The 21652-nt window shown below is 46.4% G+C and overlaps 1 protein-coding gene and 1 long non-coding RNA gene across 3 annotated transcripts in view; one reads left to right on the plus strand and one right to left on the minus strand.

The window, feature by feature from the left end:
- LOC146798747 (uncharacterized) overlaps nucleotides 1–21652 on the plus strand; it is a 242894-nt gene that overhangs the window by 172895 nt on the left and 48347 nt on the right. The window lies entirely within an intron of this gene.
- SNX15 (sorting nexin 15) overlaps nucleotides 1–21652 on the minus strand; it is a 63503-nt gene that overhangs the window by 3193 nt on the left and 38658 nt on the right. For both annotated transcript variants that reach the window (XM_085626039.1, XM_085626040.1), the window contains exons 6-7: nucleotides 15680–15814; nucleotides 4583–4873 (exon numbers count right to left, since the gene is read on the minus strand). In XM_085626039.1, the coding sequence (XP_085482165.1) occupies nucleotides 4583–4873; nucleotides 15680–15814 (426 nt within the window). The remainder of the gene's footprint in view (nucleotides 1–4582; nucleotides 4874–15679; nucleotides 15815–21652) is intronic.

Here is a 21652-nt window from a genome sequence, read left to right on the forward strand (position 1 = left end):
TCCACTAAGCCTTGGCAACCGTAACCCACGCAAGGATCACAAAACAGCTACGGTGCAGACCCACGAGGTCTGAGCATGGTCTCCAGCGAGGAGACTGTAGAGCAGGCCTGGAGCAACCAGGGGAGCCCTTTAAAGTAAAGATTGACCTCTGCTAGGGCCCACCAGTCGAGAGACAAGGGACCGCGGGAGGCGGCAATTTGGAGTGCGTAAAGATGAGCCCACGGGTCGCCGGAGCGGGCTGGAGCGTCGTCATTTGGCACAAGTAATGCTGAGAGGTTGGCTCAATGATGGGCCAAAGCACAACTTCCCCACTGGTCGGGGTCGTGTGCTGTGCAAGAGGTGGCCGGTGTCCTGGGGTATTGGGGATCTCGGCACCCACGGGGTCCACGGTGCTGAGCTTTGCTGTGCACACTCACTGGCCTCTGGGATGCTTGGAAACCCACCTCAGGGTAGGCAGAAGTCTTCGATGTCCGTAGGAGCAGCGGAGTTCCAACTGGGTCACTTGCAGTGTTTCAGGTGCCTGCCAAGCAGGGGGGTAACTCCTTTACCCCAAGGGAGATTTCTTCATTCAGCTGTGCGGCAGCTCGCCGAAGGTTCAAGTCTTTGAAGTCCAATATTAATCCGAGGCTCTGGGGACCCTGCACCCACCTTTATCCAGAGATTAGGGGAGTGTCTGAATCAGAGCCCACCAATGAGAGTACAGGCAGGAAAGGGTGGCTACACCCTCTCCCCTGTGTGTGTTTTCCCGCCTTGGCAGGGGACAGGATGCCCCTGAACCGGTTTGAGGCGGTGTATGCAGAAGTAGGCCCTGGAGAAGCCTACGTGCGAGTTTGAAAGACATCCTATGGTGCACCCACCCAGTTCCAATCCACATAGTCTGTCTGGGGAGGTGGGAACACCTCTCTGCAACAAGATCCCTATTGTCCAGCTGCCGTGGCTGGAGTTCTGCCCAGCAACAGGCAGCCAGAGTCGTGTGGGTGGCGGGTAGCATCCATTTTGTACTACGTGGGCACTTTTAAATTGGTGCCTAAAATCTGCCGCTTTTACCATATCACCCCTCTAGCAGGGGGGAATCATGCCCTCACTCCCATGGCTGGATTGGGGGTATGACTCCACGATGTTTGACACCAAACATGACATGGTTCTGTGCAGCCACTCTCAAGTTATCACGCTATCACGATTACTTATAATGCGGTTAAGAGTATAGGGTATGGCTGCACTACAAACAACCCAGCAATAGTTTTAATGAAGGTTGCAGAGGGGCCCTACTCAGGTAGGGGTTCCCCCTCACACATATGCCTTGTAGGATTACCAAGGCCTGCCTTAGGGGTGACCTATGAGGATATATGTGTTGTATTTAAGTGGGATACAGGATACCTATATCCCTGTAAGGGGTGCAAGCACCACCTTGCCCAGGCTACAGTAGTGGTCTGGTGGTGTCAGTTTGTATGGCTGTCCCAGAGGTGGCACAATAAGTGCTGCAGCCCCTGGTAGGCCTCTGAGGGACCCATGCCCTGGGTACCTAGGGTACCATCTACAAGGGGCTGATAGGGTGTCCTCAGTATCCAATTGGTATGTACCTAGGGTACTCACATTTGTTTAGAGAGGAAGCAGATAGGCTGGGGTCCTGGAAAGCAGGGCCACAGCCTGGCTAGAGTCAGAAAACAGTCAAAACATCAGCAAAAAGTTGGGGACAACTATGCAGTCGATGCCACTCTCCTACAATGACTCATGAATAATTTCTTAAAGTGCTTTTTCTTCCCGATCATCAACAGAATGGAACACATTAATATTTGGAATTTTCTCAAGGAGTGAAAAGCTACAATATCTAAGGTAGGATGGATTCCTGGGGACTTGTCCTGATCGCTTGCATTAAATTATGGTCGCAGTCGACGGCCTGCAAAGGTGCCTTTCAAAGATGAGCCCGCCCTGCCATTACCTGGCTAAGCCATTTGCCATCTGTGAATGTGAAACCATGCTTCGGGTTCCTCTTTCCTTACAAGGTTCTCCAGTATTATTATTCTTCACAATGCCACAGTTCATTTTACATGGATGGGCAAAAAGGTTGGCGCCGTAGCCACAACTGCATTAATTCATACCCGAGTGTGGCTTGGCATTCCCAAGCTGACAGAGCTTCAGTCATGCTGCCCACATGAGGAATTGGAGTAGTTAACAAAACAGACATACCAGTAGAAGAATTTTGACTACTGCAGCAACGTCCAGTATAAAGTGAAAGACCGGATCAGGGCACCAAAAAAGAGATCCCCAAATTAGTACTCAGTCCCCCATCACTTCAAGTTTTGTGGGCTAGAATTTCTCTACCTAGCACTCTGTTTACATTCCATAAGGATTAACCCGCACATTTTCTAGCCGACATAGGTTTAGGCTACTGAATAGGAGGTAGCATGATCTGGGGAAAATATCACTGAAGCTATTCAAGGCTAGCCTCGTCGAATCCCTAAGGCAGGTTGAGCATCTGGTGGTAGAGTCGTACAACTTCATGATACAGTTTGCAATTCCTTCTAACAGTACCAGCTTTAGGGAGGCGTAACGCACCGGGCGCCAAGCTCAGGTGGTGCTGCATTTTGAAATATCTTATGGGGTTAAAGGCACATGCCTCAGAGTACCTCGTATGCCAGCAATATTTAGGCAATAATAAACATGTCACCATGTCAATTTAACTTTGGTGAATAATGTATCTGTTGGAGAGAATTGAGTTTTGTCTAGTCCAAGTTTTCGACTCATCATAAAGTAATGCAGAGGGATAACGTGCATCCTGCAAAGCATCACGTGTAAAATGCAAGTCAAAGAATTGTATTTTTTGTAGATAGCCGAGGGTTAATGTTGTTGTCACAGAGTTATTTTTGTTACTTGCAGTTCATAAGTTACAATCCTAATATAGCACAGTGGGCAATGAACCAGAGTCAATTAGCAGCATGGAAACTGCAAGGCATGGGTTTAGAACCTTTTTGTTTTCCCCCCAATCTTTTGTTATCTTAAGTTTGCTGAATATAGTTAATTTGGACAATAATAAATGCTTATTAGTAAAGACAACCTCAACCACTATCTTACTTTTAAATCTAGAGTTTGTATTTCTCCAGACCAAGCACTTGTATCATATAATGCCTACAAGTATGGATGACGTGACTACTACACCTTGTAGTCCTCATTGTCTTATGTAACATTTCCTATACTTTGACTTACACACTTGTATGAATCATTGTCTCTGTATAATATGTGTGTGATATAAAGCACTCTGACTCCCCAAATTGTGATGAGAGGCATTATAAAAGAAATTGAATACACACAAGAGAGATGGTCTCTGAAGCAAAGAGGGGTACCTTTTGAGGGTGGTAGTGAGGGAATGCAAGGAAAAGTAAGTCTTGGGGGCGAGGGGGCAACAAAGATTGTTGCACCTGGCACCACCAGCACTAAAGCTGGCCCTGCCTTCCAACGAAACCAAACCTAGGAGGCTCCAAGGATGGGCAGAATGAGGTTTACTGCAATGTTGCTGGCTCAGGTGTGGACCTGGAAGATAAATGCAAAAAGTCTAGGACTTATTTATGATGGAAAATGTAAATCCCCGAAAGAAGGTGCTTCCCAATTTACGGAAGGGTGGTGTCCCTTTCTCTTCAGGTACTAATTTCTTCCCTTCTGTAGATTTCAAAGAGGCTACATACGTTGCGATAACAATGAAGCAGCAAAGATCTCCAAAAGCGTGAATTTCAGAAAGGAGCAAGTGACATGCCAGTCAAATCCAAGATGACTCATATGGAGATAAGAAGTCACGATGGGGATGCTGAACACTTGGGAAAAGTAAAAGGGATTAAGGCATCAGATTCTCCTAAGACTGACAATAGAGTCAACTGGCTTTGTCCCTCGAGTGTCCCAGATCCATGGACATGTGCATGGTCTGCAAAGGCTAGGATGCTTCCCTTCCTTTTGGTGCTCATAAGAAAGTACTGGTTCAAATCTATCTGCATTGGAACTGGGAGATCTCACTTTGCATTATCATTACATAGAGAAGGAAATGTCCTTGTGAAAATCTTTCATAAGGCTGTTACTAATCCCCCACATTCTTGAAACTACAGAGTCCGTTTTTCTTGTTTACCTATGCCTATGACATAATGATAAATATCTCTAATTAGATTCTCAAGGATACACCTCTGTTTTGACAGGCTGAGCTAACCCTCAAATCTCCTTCCTTACCCTTCACCTGATGGATCAATGTGCAATAAAAAGTATCCTAGCAAGAAAAATAACATATTAGCCTTGATGACTTCACAAGAAAGCAAAATGGTCCAATGCCTTCTGAGGCTGGGGGATTCCAGTATACACCAAAGGATCAGCCTTTGATAGTGCAAAATAGTGACTTTAAAGAAGACCCATCGTGTAAGTAAATACACCCATTAGTCAATTCCTGCCTGATGCTCAGGGTTGCATTTCATTAAGGTTTAAAGCGTATTTGGCTATTTCTCTATTTGTGATAATCTCTATTGGTGATCAAACAAATTAACATTTATTTGTGTTAGGATTCCCTAGTACTCTGAACACAAAATCACGTTTACACTTGGTCACTCACCTTGTACCCCTTTCAGAAGAAGGTCCACTCCATCCCTATAGCTCTGGATCGCACCTACATAGTCCTCTTCACCCTCCTTTTGCAGGGCTAGCTTAATCTGTTCAGTGGCTCGAGTCAGATAACTGCCTGGCTCTTGAGGTTCTGCATTTGGAGTCTCTGAATCAGGATTGATCTGCTCATTCCAAAGTGCATTCTTGGCTTCCACCCCGAGCTGAAGGTTGTTTAGTAGTTCAGAGCTCACCACCAGGGATGCCAGTTCCTCTTCGTGGAAAGAGGCAGATGCAGCATTTTCTGGAATAGAAATGTGCACGACATCATCATTTTTTAACAGACATAATTCACTGTTGATCACAACTCCGTGCTATACCAATTTACCTAGTCTCAGGCTCAATGCCTGCACATGCACCTATCATCCCCAGAAGAGACCCTTTCTGCTCCCCTATTGTCCCTTTATAGGAAAGCCCAATTCCGGATTACCAAATAGGCAAAGTAGGCACCGGCCTATGGGCCCCACTGCTTTTAGGGGCCGCGCGACAATGGATCAAAATAATATTGATTTGATCTTGAAAGGAAATTACAATCAAGCTTTCTTAAATATGGTTTCCAAAAGATAGAAAAAAATGAATCAACTCAAAGAAACAAAAACTTTACATTAAAGACTCTATGAAGAAAATACTGTATTAATGTAATGTACCCATTAACAACTTAAAGTACATAAACCACAGCACAGACATCAGATTCACATAACAGTTTGTCTCTTAAAAGCTCATCTTCTGGCAGCTGGCAGTTTGTAAAAAAAGACATCTGGTGCATTGGGTATTAGAAGATAATTTGCGAGGGGGCGAAATTTCGACTGCCTAGGGGCCTCCACAGGATTTAATCCGGCACTGGGAAAGCCTGCTAATGACTAAGCCTGGGCAGAGTTTGTGGAGTTCTACTACGTGGAACTCCGCAAAGTGCAAAACAAACTGCCGCGCTACGCGGAGCTCCACAAGCGGCGGAGTGATTTTCAGTGCCAGGTGATTGTCTGCACTGTGCAATCATCGCGAACGGCACCATGCACAGCGCAAGCGGGTGCTGCTTCCTTTCTGACGCTCAAGTAGATTTTTACTCGAGCGGCAGCTTTCTCAACGCGAGCGGACAGTTTCTCAACGCGAGTGGACGTGAGCATACGCGACCACTCGCAATGAGAAATCTGACCGCCTGCGTTGAGAAATCTCGCCGGGAGGTTGATTATCCACACTTGCACTCGCCACCTTGATGTTGACAATTGCAAACGAGGAAGAATCTCACAGGAAGGTGGATTTTCCTCGCTCACACTTACCAACTTGACGTTGACGAACACGAACAAGGAGAAAAACTCCGCTTCACTACGCAGAGCAGAGTTTTCCAGATCTCCGTGAGCGCCGCATAACGTGAAGTGCGGAAATCTCTGCAAACTCCGCGAGCAGAGTTCACCGCCCAAACTTACTAATGACCAGAACTCTCAAGCGATCCTTTGGCATCATCTCATCCTATTTTTGTACACTAAGATTTTTTTAAAGGCTCAGCTATGGTTGGCTTTTTCCCAACTAGCCTGTAAAGTATGTAAACTAACTTGCATCAGAAGTGTGGTTCCCAAACTTATTCTGATTGAACTACTACAGTCTACTATATCGGATACGAACATTGCAGGTGATCCTGCATACCAAATCGACCCTCACACCCATGACAACACTGCTAATATTGGGCTCAAGTTGTTACAAAATTACTATTCATCAACAATTAGAGTACCCAGCAAAATTGTCCTGCTAACAAGTTTTTGTTTCCGCAAATCCACTGCTGTGACACTATACCATGCATGATCCTTGACTGCGCTATTCCTGTACCTTGTTATCTCAGTTGTGCAACATTCCTAGTGGCAGTCTTGTTATTTGGGTTTATCAATGGCATGCATTATGCCCATCTTCAAAGGCCAAACGATCTTACAAATTTAAGCCTCAAAATATCTTAAAACTGCATTATGTATCCAAATGTCATTGTTACAAACGTTCTTCTTTTCGGAGAAACAATATTGTACAATTAAGTAATTTACAATTTCACTGTTGTCGCCTCGAACATTCTCAGCTGTATTTAATTACAAATTCATGTTGTAAAGGCAACTTTTCGAAAACAATCAACTAAACTGAACTGAATCTGGAGGGGATCTGTTTTATGCAAAACTTAGTGGTGTGGTTAGTGGACGGTGATTACTCTGAAATGTTGTTTCCATTTGTTGTAATGTTTGTACTACTCTGTTTTAAAATTTGAATTATTTAACATTTGTAACACAGCTAGTTTGCTAAATTGCTAATAAACTTCAGTTACACTGAACTGAAATATAGAGAAAAAGCAATGATTCCACAGATCAAGGCGCATTGTCGCAGTGCACAGGGTTTTCTTCAATATGGGTTAGTGGCTCAGAGTTGGGTTGTTTTTGCATGCATGATTGAGTTTCCTTCTGGTGTCAGGACATCAATGTTAGTGTCTCTAAGCTAGCCAAGTAGAAAAGGAATATGCTACTTACCAGTATGCATCTGTTCGTGGCATGTAGAGCTGCAGATCTATACACTTTTGCATAGATCGCCATCTGGTGTTGGGCCCGGATGTTTGCAGTTTGTTTTTCTTCTTGGACAGTCTTTGGAAGTCAAGAGTTCGGTGACTCCTCCTTCGGTCCGTCCTGCGCATGGGCTTCGGCTCCATCCTCAGATTGTTTTTCGCCAGCAGGGAAAAGATGGAGCGTAGTGATAATAGTAAGAAACCCATGTGTGTTGTATCTAAATAAGATAGACTGGAACGGATACAGGTAGCCGGGGAGGCGGGTGGGCGTGTATAGATCTGCAGCTCTACATGCCAAGAACAGATGCATACTGGTAAGTAGCATATTCCGTTCGAGGCATATGAGCTGCAGATTATACACTTTTGCATAGATTATATAGCAGTACCCAGCCCTAGCGGCGACCACCGGTATCCGTTGAAGTGGTTTGAAATAGTGTCTTTAGTACAGCCTGGCCCACACTAGCTTGTTGTTTGGAGTGCACGTCTACACAGTAATGTTTTGTGAAGGTGTGCGGTGTTGACCATGTGGCTGCTTTGCAGATGTCATCTAAGGGTATGTTCCCTAGAAAAGCCATAGAAGCCCCTATCTTTCTTGTAGAGTGGGCTTTAGGTGGAACAGATAATGTTCTTTTTGCTTTGTGATAGCAAATGTGTATGCACTTTACAATCCACCTAGCTATCCCTGATTTAGAGATGGGGTTGCCTTTATGCGGTGGAGAGAAGGAGACAAACAATTGTTTAGTCTTTCTGAAAGGTTGCGTTCTTTGTATGTAGTACAGTAAAGCCCTTTTAACATCAAGTGTATGTAGAGCCCTTTCCGCAACAGATTGAGGTTGCGAGAAAAAAACAGGTAATTCCACCGATTGATTAAGATGGAAGGGGGAAATGACCTTGGGCAGAAATTTTGGATTTGTGCGAAGTATCACCTTGCTGTGATGTATCTGTAAAAAGGGTTCTTGTATAGTGAACGCTTGTATCTCACTAACCCTTCTAAGGGAAGTGATAGCTACAAGGAAAGCTGTTTTCCAAGTGAGGAACTGTAGCTCACATTTATGCATTGGTTCGAAAGGCGGACCCATTAGCCTTGTAAGAACTATGTTTAGATTCCATACAGGGGAAGGTGGTGCCCTGGGTGGAATTACTCGTTTAAGGCCTTCCATAAAGGCTTTAATAGCAGGCACTCTGAAGAGTGATAAATGCTGTCTGTTTTGAAGGTAAGCAGCAATTGCTGCTAGGTGTAGACGTATGGATGAATATGCCAGGTTACACCTTTGAAGATGGAGCAGACAGCATATGATGTGCTGTATGGATGCGTCTAAAGGGTTGATTGTATTGTTACGGCAGTAAACAACAAATCTCTTCCACTTTGCGGCATAGCACGCTCGAGTGGTAGGACGTCTGGCTTCCTTGATAATGTTCATGCAATCAGGGGGAAGATTAAGGTATCCAAATTCTAAGATTTCAGGAGCCAGATCGCAAGGTTGAGCTGAGCTGGGTCCGGGTGCCGGATTTCTCCATGGTTCTGGGTTAGGAGGCATGGGGACAGGTGCAGTTTTTGATGTGGTACCACCGATAGCTGTAGTAGTGTGGTGTACCACGGCTGCCTGGCCCATGTTGGAGCTACCAGAATGAGTGTGAGGGAGTGCTGTTGTAGCTTCCTTACCACTAATGGAATTAGTGGGAGAGGTGGAAAGGCGTATGCAAATTTGCCTGACCAGTTCATCCATATCGCATTGCCTTTGGACAATGGGTGTGGGTATCTGGCGGCGAAGCTTGGGCATTTTTTGTTTTCGTGGGTGGCGAAGAGGTCTATCTGAGGATGCCCCCACTTGTGGAAGAATGGGTGAAGAACTTGTGGATGCAGTTCCCATTCGTGCATTTGCTGCGTTTGTCTGCTGAGCAGATCTGCCATGGTGTTTTGTATGCCTGGGACGTGTTGTGCCAGGAGAAAGATTTTTTGTGGAATTGCTGATCTCCATATGCTCTGTGCTAAGCGGGAGAGCTGGGGAGAGTGTGTCCCCCCCAGTTTTTGAATATAATACATTGCAGTCATATTGTCTGTGCGAATTAGGACTGCTTTGGCTGAAATTTGTTTCTGAAACGATTTCAGGGCTAGAAAGATCGCCAATAACTCCAGATGGTTGATGTGGAGTAACCTCTGTTGTGGCGTCCACAGCCCTTGCACTGTGAGGTGTAATAGATGCGCTCCCCAGCCGGAGAGCGATGCGTCCGTTGTTAGAATCACCTGAGGAACCGGGTCCAGGAACGGTCGCCCTTTGGAAAGGTTTGTGGTGTTCCACCACTGCAGAGATCGATGAGTGTGGCCGTCCACCAACACCAGATCCGTCAGCTGACCCTGGGCCTGGTTCCACTGGCGTGCTAGGCACTCTTGGAGTGGACGCATGTGAAGTCTTGCATGAGGCACTATGAAAATGCAAGACGCCATCATCCCTATTAGTTTCATGAACAGTCTTGCTGGTTGAGAGTGCTGAAGAAGGGAACTTTTGGCGCAGGGCTTGCATGCTTGCGGTCCAGGCTGAGTTGGGATAGGCTATAGCTTTTGAGGTGTCTATAGTGGCACCGAGGTATTGCTTTGTGTGAGACGGTATCAAGTGGGACTATTGGTGATTCACCGTAAAGCCTAGCTGGTGGAGTAGTTGTATGGTAGTGTTTGTATTTTGTACACACTGGTGGTAGGACGCGGCTTTTATGAGCCAGTCGTCCAGGTAGGGGAAGACATGAATGTTTTGTCTTCGGAGGTGCTGCCACTACTGCCAGGCATTTGGTAAACACCCGTGGTGCGGTTGTGACCCCGAAGGGGAGAACCTTTAACTGATAATGTTGGCCGTCTACCACAAATCGGAGGTACTTTCTGTGAGCAGGGTGTATTGGGATATGAAAGTATGCGTCTTTCAGGTCCAATGTAGTGAGAAAGTCGCCCTGACGGAGGAGTGGGAGAACTTGCTGAAGAGTTACCATATGAAAATGGTCTGAATGTATGTATGCATTTAGAGGCCGGAGGTCTAGAATGGGCCGTAGGGTCTCGTCTTTCTTCGGTATGAGAAAGTACAGAGAGTAGACCCCTAGATTTTGCTGATCGACAGGTACCTGCTCTATTGCGTGTTTTTGCAGGAGGGAGAGTACCTCTTGTTTCAGAAGTGTGGTATGTTCTTGTGACATCGCACGGTGTCTGGGTGGAATATTTGGGGGGGGTAGAAGTTAGTTGGAGACAGTACCCTGATCGAATAATTTGGGTTACCCATTTGTCTGATGTTATGGCCTCCCAGGTTTGAAGGAAGTCTTGTAGTCTGCCCCCGACCGGAGTGGAATGGTCTGGGGGGAGCGGGGGAAAGTCATTGTGTGGGCGGTGTGGCAGAACGGGCGGTGTTGGTTTTGCCCCTGCCTTTATTATTGTTTCCTCTATATCCACCTCTTTGGTAGCCCTTTGAGAAGGTATTTTGAGGAGGGGACTTGTAGGAAGTGGAGGCGCTATCGGAAGAGTAACCTCTGCCAGAGCCTCGAAAGGAGGAACGGCGAAAGGAACGTCTAGGGGTTTGTGATTGCAGGGCTCCCATAGACTTCGCCGTGTCTGTATCCTTCTTCATTTTTTCCAGGGCTTCGTCTACTTTTGGGCCAAATAAGTGTTGTTGGTCAAAAGGGTGGTTTAAGATGGATGCCTGGACCTCTGGTTTAAAGCCTGAAATTCTGAGCCAGGCGTGACGGCGAAGCAACAAACTGGTGTTTATGGCCCTGGACGCCGTGTCTGCTGCGTCAAGTGCACATTTAATAGAGGTGTTGGTAATAATCTTTGCCTCTTGTATCAGTTCATTAGCCTTATTCTTGTATTTGTCTGGGAGGTGCTGCATGAGAGCCTCCAGCTCATCATAGTGCGCTCTATCGTACCTCGCCAGCAGCGCCTGCGTGTTGGCGATGCGCCACATATTGCCAGCTTGCGAGGCAGTGCGTTTGCCGGACGCATCTAAGAGCTTGGACTCCTTATCAGGTGGTGGAGCCTCACCAGATGACTGAGAGTTGGAGCGCTTCCTAGCTGTGGAAACCACTAGTGAGTCTAGGGGCGCAGGTCCTTTAATATAGACAGGATCCGTGGGGGCTGCCTTGTACTTCTTTTCTATTCTGGGGTTTAAGACCCTAGCTCTAACGGGGTCTTTGAAAACCTCTGTGGCATGCTTGGTCACCCCTTTAAGCATGGGTAATATAGCGGTGGATTTATCTGCTATGTCAAATGTGTCAAGTAGGAAGTCTTCCTCAACTGGATCACTGTGTAATTCCACCCCATGGTGATGTGCCGCCCGTTGTAAGAGGTGGTGGAACCCCAGGGAGTCCTCTGGTGGAGACGGCCTGGATGGATAGAGATCATCCTGAGGCACATCTGGGACATCGGGATTGTGATAATCCTCCCATGGGTCAGGTGTCCCGGAGGAGTGGGGTCCTGCGGGGCATCTGTGGGATCATAGAATGGATCTCCGTGGTCATCAGGGTCTGGAGACGGTGTTGGGGACCGATGAGGCAAGGGTGGAGAAGGTGGGGGCGGAGATGGAGGGGGTGGAGGAGGGGGAGGAGGTGGAGGAGGAAGAGGAGGAGTTGGAGGCGGTGGGGAGGGTACTCTGAAGGGGGATGTGGCAGAGTCCTTCCGTTTTGGTGGTGGAGGAGGAGTTGGCTTGTCCAAAAGTCTTTTCTTGGAAGACAAAGTTAAATGTCCAGTCCTGGGATCCTTAGTTAAAGTCTTTTGAAGAGGATCCGGTGTGAAAAGCTCCTCCGGCACCGATTCCTCCCTCGATGCCGATGTTTTCGGAACCGAAGGCTTCGTCGGTTTATCCGTGCCGTGCTTTCTCGGGGTGTCCGATCTTTTGGTCGGCGCCGAGGCAGGCTTCGACAGGGAAGCGTCGGTGCTGAGGGATTTGTGTTTGGTCGGCACCGAGAGGCCAGGTTTCGACACCAATGGCTTCGGAACGGAACTTGTTTTCTTCGGCGCCGAAGAATGTTTGTCGGCGCCACCAGGAGGCTGGCTCGAGCCCGAGCCGCCAGGAGACTTGTGATGCTTTTTCACCGGGCCCGAAGGTGGGGTGATGGAAGCAGTATGCTTGGTTTTCCCAGGCCCGGAGGCGAAGGGGTAACCGGAGTCTCTTTCGGAATGGGCGCGGGAGGGGGAGGGGGTAGAGTACTCACGACCCTCTGCGCCGGTGTGATCTCCTCCGCGTCGGAGTCGTCGGCCTCGGAAGCGCTGACGACATCTTCCTCCCGCTCGGTGTGCAGCTGTCCCGACGCTCCGGTGTCTTCTCCGAAGATGTCAGGTGGAGCCGAGGTCGATGAGTGCGCCATGGTGCGTCGAGCTCGTCGATCCCGAATAGTCTTTTTCGATCGAAAAGACTTGCAGGCGGGGCAGTCTCGGGCCTCGTGTTCGGGAGAGAGGCAGAGGTTGCACACCTGATGGAGGTCGGTGTGGGGAAATTTAGACCCACATTTTGGGCACTTCTTAAAGGGAGTCCTTTCCATCGGCCGAGACCGGAGTCGAGGTAGGCCCGAAGGCCGCTGCCGATGTCTGGAATCGAGGAAGTGCCGAAGAGAGAGATGAAGAAGTCGATTCCGTCTAAAGAATCTCGATGGACGAGGATTTTTCGTCGAAGGTCGAACTGGAAAGGTTCGAAGCCGGAGCACGAAGTATTACATCCGAGCCCGATGGCGGAAAAAAACAATCTGAGGATGGAGCCGAAGCCCATGCGCAGTACGGACCGAAGGAGGAGTCACCGAACTCGTGACTTCCAAAGACTGTCCAAGAAGAAAAACAAACTGCAAACATCCGGGCCCAACACCAGATGGCGATCTATGCAAAAGTGTATAATCTGCAGCTCATATGCCTCGAACATTATGTTTTTGTACAGATATTATTCCTACATTCTGCAGTTCGTACACGTCATTTTAAACAATAGCATGTCTGCCTATAATCTAGGCCTAAAATTTGAAGCAATATATTTGAAAAAAACAATAATGATGCATCAGTACCATTGAAACTATTTAAAAATGCATTTTTAACATAATAAAGACAAATTGTTTGAAACAAAAGATTTGAAATACTTTGCAATAGATTTTTTTTAATTTATAAGAATAAAAAATAACAGGTAAACCCCTGGGGTCGCTCTAAGGACCTCTCATTCCACCACTCAGAAATAAACGTCTGGAATGGCAACGTAAAATGAGACATCACAAAAATGTAACACTGGTCCTCTCACTACAAAAACACTGCATAACAGACTCCTAAAGTAGCCTGGCAATATCTAGTTCTTTATTCTACATGTACTCTACCTACATTTAAGATAGCTATTTTTTAGCGGCAATCCCTCCCACTGATGGACCAAAGAGAGTAGCTGTTCAGCTGCCCATACTGCATGCAGAAGTGTCCTTCACTGCCCTGCACCTCCCCGACTGCACTCATGCACCAGTCAGTTTCGACAAGCTATGTTATTGTCCATGTATGGTTTACAAATCACAGTCTGAAAGGGGCTGCAACTTTTCTCCACCTACCCCTCAGTAGACACAATTTCTGATTTCAGCCACTTTGTGCCATTTGTAAAAAGTGGTCTAACAGAACCAAATGCTCTAATTTGGCATTTTCTGGCTGTTAAAATGTTTTTCTTATACTAATCCCATTTTAGGAGTTAGAAAGGTTGTTCTGACTCAGGAAGGGGTCTGTTGTGGGCACCCCTTCCAAATAACAGCATATTGTGTGTGTCATTGTTTTACAACCAAACTCCGGTCACAAAACATTGATATTTTACCGACACTTCAAAGGAGGTGGTAATGCAAAGGATACTCTTCTTTTCTGTGAATATTAGAAAAGGGTGTTGAAGTGCAGGCAGCTGTGCAGGGACCTACTGTCAACTCTTACACAAACAACCAAAAAAACTCAACATTTCTCTTTAAAAGCAGTCCCATTTCCTTCAGGGGAAACAGGCTGCATTAAAATGGTTTATCTATTAAAAAGCAATCCCAGACATGATGGACTATAGACCTCAGCCAGGCCACCATCCCTGTGTTATCTTCAATCGTAGTGAGTCGCAATTTGCGACCTACCTCATGAACATTCTTAAGGTAAATAGGATTCCTACAATACAATTAGGATTTTTAAGAACCAACCTATTAGTACATTGGATAGTCCTTAAAAAACGTCACTGGTCGCAAAATACTAGTGGCAGTCTGGGACCAGTATTTTGCAACTGGATATTCATACATCTGGCCCAAACTCCCTTGTATTTGTCCGACGTACTCCCAAAGAGATGCCCCTCTTCAATGTAGCCTCATCTTGCCCAGATTTGGAACCTTTGACCCAGCCATTGGTCATACTGCTTTCAATTACTGAGCAGTGATGTTGATGTACATGTCCACACATTGACAGTGCCAGGATACACTAGGATTCTGTAACTCAGTTTTTTTAGTGAGTGGACCTGAATTGCATGTTTGTGCCACAAAGTGGTTTGGGACGGTATAATGAGGTTGTCTATACCTTCTCTTTCCTTCATGTGATGGATTAGAACTTAAAACGGTGGACACATGTCTACCTCTGACCACTGCATGCTCGATGCCTTGACCCCTTCCTCTACAACACAATAATAAACATTTTTATTTATAAAAGGATCGCGATATTCCACCCCAACACTTGTTATGCCCTCCAGGTTCCTGCCTTTCCCATATAATAAATGTACCCTCCTTCCATTAAAAAGAAGATACTGTATTTCATGAAAAACAGTTACTCCTACAGACTAGGCAAAATGAACTATAATTAAAAAAGGTTATGAATTCTTGTTTTGACAAATGTAAAAGATATAAATTTCATTTTGTAATTATGTTTCTAACAGCTTTCAGGATTTTTTCTCCTTTTTTTAATGCATTGTTTTCCTTAGAATGCACTACACAATACTCTTTGCTTTGAAGGTCTTTATGGTTACCGTTGCACAAAGGCAACTGTCACTATCTGAGCAGGAGAACAGGTGAAAGTGAGAGGCACGTGGGTGTGGAACCTTGATGTTTACATGTGCATCTTATCCCACACATATTTGTTTGTGAGTCATTTCTATCCGCTCCCCCTTCTCAAGGTGAGATTTAGGCTGCAGCCATTCGTACAGTGTCCATAATGGCCAATTACCAGGAATTGTGCGGAAACTTTACTGTCTGAATAATAGGAGTGTCACAGGTAAAGCACCACTATATTCCAACATTATGTGCCCCGGGATACAAAGTCTGGAATACTCCATCAATGAACCACCTACCAAAAATTAAAATCATCCAACACTTGGATGATTGATTAAATTAAACCATGGAACCCGTTGGTCACACTTGCATTCCACTTCAAACAAGGAGGGAAATCACAGCTAATGGAGAGTTCGGGATTGGTAGACCCCACCACCATATGATCACATTCCCGTAACATGCTATCGGAGCGCCCATATACAAGAGGAGTTAAAAGGAGCAAAAAAGAAGTGGCGATGCATGCAGAAGCTTTCTTACCATCTTTACAGCAAGGATCAAAGAGTGCAAGTTCGTTATCTGGCAACGGGCAGTGTGTTGGGGAGATAGGCTCTTCCTCTGCATAGTCAAACAGGAGGTCCAGGTCCTCGGAGGCCTCAGTCTGCAGGATCTCATCTGAGGGACAAACACAGACTCTTTACTTAAAACAGCTTTACTATCCGAAGTGACAACTGCAGAACAGCACATACAAAACAACCTGTTTTTTCAATCCACGTCACAACCCACCCACCATGGAGTATTGCAGATCACATCCCAGCTGCGGTTTTGCATGGTCTTGTGTTTACGTTGTCATCTTTGGGACTGGAATACTAAAAGAGGAAACACTTCTAAACTTGAAAACAACGGTATGTGGTTTAACCCCTTCCATGCTGCGCAGATTCCGCCGCTGTGCTGACGGAATCTTGCGCGGGCGTGGTCATGACGGAACGGTTCCGTCATGAGCACAGCTCAACCGTGGCTCATGACGGAACCGTTCCGTCATGAGCACCGAAGGGGTTAATAAGGCATCTCCTTGAGTGACATTTTATTATTTGGGGCAAAGTAATGCTTCGTCTGGGAACACGGTGAGGGTGAAGGCCAGGCCATAAACATTGACATATTGTGCAGGCGCTCCAAGATGATTTCCATAAATAAAAATTTCGGGCGTAGGCCATCTTGCTCTCAGAGTTGGGGTGACGGAACAGTCGCTGGACATGTGAAAAATGAAGCTGTAGACAAAGAACCCTATTCAGAGAATTTACTAGTAATACAGGGAACACAGACTCTAGGCATTGAGAGGAAAACGTGCATCAATTCTTCTCAGTGTCCTCTATTAACACACATACACCCCTCCCCACACACATACACCCACAAAACCTCCCCACACTCAATATCTCTCGCTCTCTCTCTCTCTATCTTTCTCTCACTCTCTCTTCCTGAAGTCTTGTGTTGTATGGTTCTTCATTCACACAATGAGGGTCTCTTCTCTGCACTCCCATTGCATCATCAATCTCCTTATTCAAAACTGGCTTGTAGAAAGGGATGCTGTACAGATCTTTAGAAGTATTTGCTAATGTAACATAGCCAGTAACCGGCCTAGTCCAGCGAGATGGGCACTTGGCATGGATCACTGCGTCTCTGGAGATTCCCATATACACCTCACATGGCTGTTTGAAAAATACATGAAATGTGGGCAGTCAATGGAATTCAAGGGATTTGTAAGGGAGCTGCACATTGGCGTATATGGTCATGAATAAGGGCATATGGAGCTATTGGTTGTGTTACAGGCTTATCCAGGTGCTTGAAGAATATACATTCATGATAAAATTGATGCTGTGACGTTGCTGCTCCATTGATGTAAATTTTTATGAACTACATGACAATAAAAATATAATGTGATATATTTTTACATATATATTGCAACGATTCGTGCAAATGGACAGTGAGAAAGTGGTCGGAGGACACCAGGCACAGCTACAGCACTACACAGTGAAGATGTGGTTTCAGGGCTTATCTGTTGCGAGGGTAAGAAAGCAGTGGAAACGATAGTAGAGGTAGAGAATCCAGTAGCTGCTCCTCCTTAGTGTGCCTGCCTTCTGTCTCTTCTGAGAGGTGGCCCACTTGCCGGCATCTTCATCCGTCGGCTACTGTGTCACCTGTCAGGCAGATGCAGATTCTGCAGTCCTAGTTTGTCACAGTTCCAGTTGGACCGCCGCGGGATGTCGCTGTTGACTGGGGGTCTTGATGAGGTTTTTAGGTAAATGCTGATCACCACGTAGGTAGTGGAGGCTCTGCATTGGCCAGCAGTATAGTCTCCCACAGATGGATTTTTCGTTGCTGATGCAACAACACACAGGTCTGTTCTTTGGGCATGATGGGGGCTACATGCAGACAGCTCTCTGGGCACGATGAGATCAGACTTAGACTGATTCCCAGGGCATGATGAGTCCACACACAGGCTGATTCTTTGAGCACGGAGGTCAGTCAAAGGCCAGCCCTCTGGGTACGATGCAGCCATGCACAGGTAGATTCTCTGGGCACAATGCGGTCATGCACAGGACGATTTACCGACTTGCGATGACAGCCTGGACTGGGTCTCGGCAATCACAGTCTCGATCTTCAAGGTTCCTGCCAGGAACCAAGGCAAAGAGATTACAGGCACACAGACAGCAGGATACAAAGATCGCTCTCCTCAGTTGTCTGCTTCTAGATGTCCCCCAGACACCGGGGACATGCTTCACTTCACTCCTGCGGGACAGATACTCCTTCTGCTGGGTTGGCAGGCTCCTCCCCTTTCTCAGTAAACGGGCTAATTCCAGGCGCATCAGGACAGGTATGCAGATATTGCAGCAACACATCAGACTCAGGCGATGTGCCCTTAACTCTGGGAAGTTGGCGGCTGTCAGTAAGACACGTTCTGATTGCACAGCAGTCCCTGGAGCTCTGCACAGGGCACTCCTTTCCTTGGCCATAGTGGACTTGGAACTGAAATAATAAGTGAGGTCCCACTTATATACACCAAACTCAGGCAGAAAATATGTATTATTGTCTGCAACTTCGGAACTGGTTTGGGGTTGTTCGTTTTTCAGGTGTCCTTTCCAAGTTGCTCTCCAGAGATAGGCTTTTGTGTAGGGTGACACGTCTCACAGCTTGGAAGTCTCTTGCCTAGAGCACCAAAAACAGGCACAAAGTGGGGTGAGATTTTTGCACCGGTCATCAGCCAAGTGAAAGTATTATAAAGGAAAGGCAAAAATACCAGACCTCACCTATATGGTTCTGCTCACCTTGTTAAACAGAGTCTGCAGTCCAACCCCTTTCTCCTATCTGCCAATCTACCAAATAGCAGTACTCAGGAACACCAATAATCAGCTCCTTGCCGAACAATAGGCCTAAATTAATTTCTAAAGAAGCCCTGTCTCATCTCCTCTTTCTTCAGTATATAGGTCCCCTCCCTCCGGCATCAGGGATGTCATCAATACACTACCAATGTCTAGGAAAACAGCATCTCCTCCAACTTGTGCAAAGGCCAGGCCAGGAGTGTCCAAAATAGATCCCACAGGCCTCCGTTACTGTAGGGCTCTCACCCACATCATGCCTTCACCAAACAGGCCATAAACATTCACAAAATACACTTGGAATGTTAGCAAAAGAAAATGGACCTGTAGGTCTTGACACAGAAAAAATGGTCTGGTTACAACTTTGAGTTCAGAACGCACATTATGCTGCTACCACCGGTCTTTGTGCCAAACTCCTGACAATCAATGTGGGCTCGTTTGGTACCCCAGTCCAGATCGCAGGACTGGTGCAGGACTTTGTCAAAGGACAGACCTAGGTCTCGAAGCACAGCTTGATTAGCGCGACACTAGGGCAAAAGTCAAAATCCAGGATATCTAATACACAAAGTCAGGCACTACAGGCAGAGGAACATGACTGTACACCATGCAGGGGACATTTATGTTACAACACTGACAAAGCTGTGCTAGCTTGTTGGTTGCCAAAGGAAGTGCAATGGCTGGTTCAAGGACATGTGAACATAGCTGTCTTCCCAGCATTCCTGCTCACAATAACCTAAGGAACTGGCTATATTGTTTCTCAGATGAAGTGTTGCTAGTGAAGTCGTTCTTCTGTAGTTGCTCAAAAGAAGGGCAAATAGCACAACAGCCAGTGTTTTAGCTCTAAGTATAGGTGACTGTAGCCGTCCTACTTATGTTACTGCTTAAAAGGCACAGGGACGTGACTGTCCTGCCTCCTTAGCTGCCAGAATAATGAGTGAACTGCTCGCTCCGTGTTACTTATTTAAGGTAAATGGAATACAGATGCCCAGTCTCTGTTGCTTCTCTGAAGACATGTGAATACCACTTCCCTGCCTATACTACGTTGCTGCTCACAGGACATGTATGTAGCCATTGTGCATATATACTGCTGTTCAGAAGACCTACATATATCAGAAACTCTGCTTGCACTGCTGCTGAGAGAGAGGGGCACATGAATACAGATGACCAGCTTGGCTCGCGTCTTAAGGCACACATGAACATGAATGAGGCTGCGGAGCCTCAAATACTGCTGTGGGGACACATGAAAGCAGTCACCCTGAAAGTGTTGGTTCTCGGAGGTCACTTGAAAGTAGCCGAGTCCCTGTGTTATTTATTTACTTTATTTTTGTTTTTCGTAACAAACGGGAATGTTAGGACTCTGTACAGTACATGATGAAGCTTGATCAAATGTACTAACATATAGCCAATCAGCTTTTAATTGCATCATCTCCAGCACACCCCTTTACCTAGTGGTACACCAAGCTTGCACTATTGCGCAGACCATGTACAAGTAGGAAGAGTCCCCTCCCGCACACCGATCAATATCCTGAGTCCGTGTGTTGCCGATTAGAGGACACATGAAAGTAGCCGACATGCCTATGTTACCCACTGGGAGACAGAGGAAGGTAGCAGTCCTTTTTGTGTTACTTCCGGAAACAGGTGTATGTTGCTTCCTGGTCTTTATTGCTGCTCAGAGGACTCGTGAAAATCGCTGCCCAGGCTGTTACTGTTTAGAAGTCACACGAATATAGAAGTCCTACTTGTTACTATTGATAGCTCCTGAATATAGCTGGGCCTGCCTTTTTTTGTCGCCCAAAGGACACATACATGCTGCTACTATGTTAGTAGTGCTGCTCTGAGGAGAAGTCAATACAGCCACCTTGTTTGTACTACAGCTTGTGTAACATGGAAGACAAGTTCTCTACATGTCCTAAACACTGGCCAATGGAACATGGCTTTCCTGTGTTCCTGCTCGGAGATCACGAGAATATAGCCACCTTGCCTGTGTTGTTACCATGGGCACTGGAATAATGCGATTGTGCGGCTGCGGCGATTTTTGCAAAATTATAGATCTATCACATAATCCATCATCTGCTGCATAATCTACAGATTTTAACAACAAAAATATTTTTTGTTTCTAGCTCAAACAGTTCATAAGTTACTAAAAATGCAGCAACAAGTGTTGCCGCTCAGTGGAACGGCCTTTGCAAAGCTGGACTGGTCACCCTTCTGTTTCTTATTGCTATATTTTGGTGTTAAACAGGCCGTAATGAGGTGCAACTAATGCTCAGACTGTGTTACCAAGATTAACAAGCCTTGGCATAGCCAAAAGGTCTCGCCTTTGGGACCTTATATATTTAGCCATGCAGCAGATTATCCCCTATTGGCATGCCCACACACTCAACATTTTCGAATAATCGTACACTTTTTGTCTAAAGTTGATATGAAATGAGCCAAGATGCGTTGAAGATAAATGGGCGTTTCTAAGCACTAGTAAACAGTAATCATCAGCTTAGCGCCTTGCACTCTGGAAGGAGGGCTGTCTTCGAGGCACTATTGAGAAAGACACCAAAGGTATTCCACGCAGCGCTTTCACTGCTGTGAGACACCACAAATTGGGAAGGGACAGCTGTGAACACACGCTGACGGGCGAGGAGGTTTATCAAGACACTAACAGCATGATGGCGGGCAAGAGTTGTAACCTGAGGCGCTACACTCTGCCAGGCACCGCCCTTATGGAAGCCACGAGCAGCGCATTCCTGACACGAGTGAGGTCACTACAGCTCAGCTTGTGAAGCGCTGCTTGATTATAGCACGCCGGAGGCCATTTTGCGCGACTTGGACTTGGAAACACTTCGATTGTGCATTTACACTGGCAGCCGAGCATTTGCACTTCTATGGTGTGGATGAAATATTTCCACATAAAAGCAAACACCGTCTTCCACACCAGAGCCCAGCCATGTTGCACAGGCACAACTCAATCCTTTACCCTTCCGAAGTCAACAAAGAGTACCAGCGGGTGGAATGGCTGCAGTATATTGTTTTAGCAACAAGACACAGCTGGCTTTGCGGCGTGCGTTATATGAGGGGAGACTGTAACCGTGGGCAGCATGTCCAAGACACCTCGGCCTGGAAGGTCTGTGTGTGGCTAGCGCCAAAT

The sequence above is a fragment of the Triturus cristatus genome, chromosome 9 (assembly GCF_964204655.1).
Source record: "Triturus cristatus chromosome 9, aTriCri1.1, whole genome shotgun sequence".
In the NCBI taxonomy this organism is placed as follows: domain Eukaryota; kingdom Metazoa; phylum Chordata; class Amphibia; order Caudata; family Salamandridae; genus Triturus; species Triturus cristatus.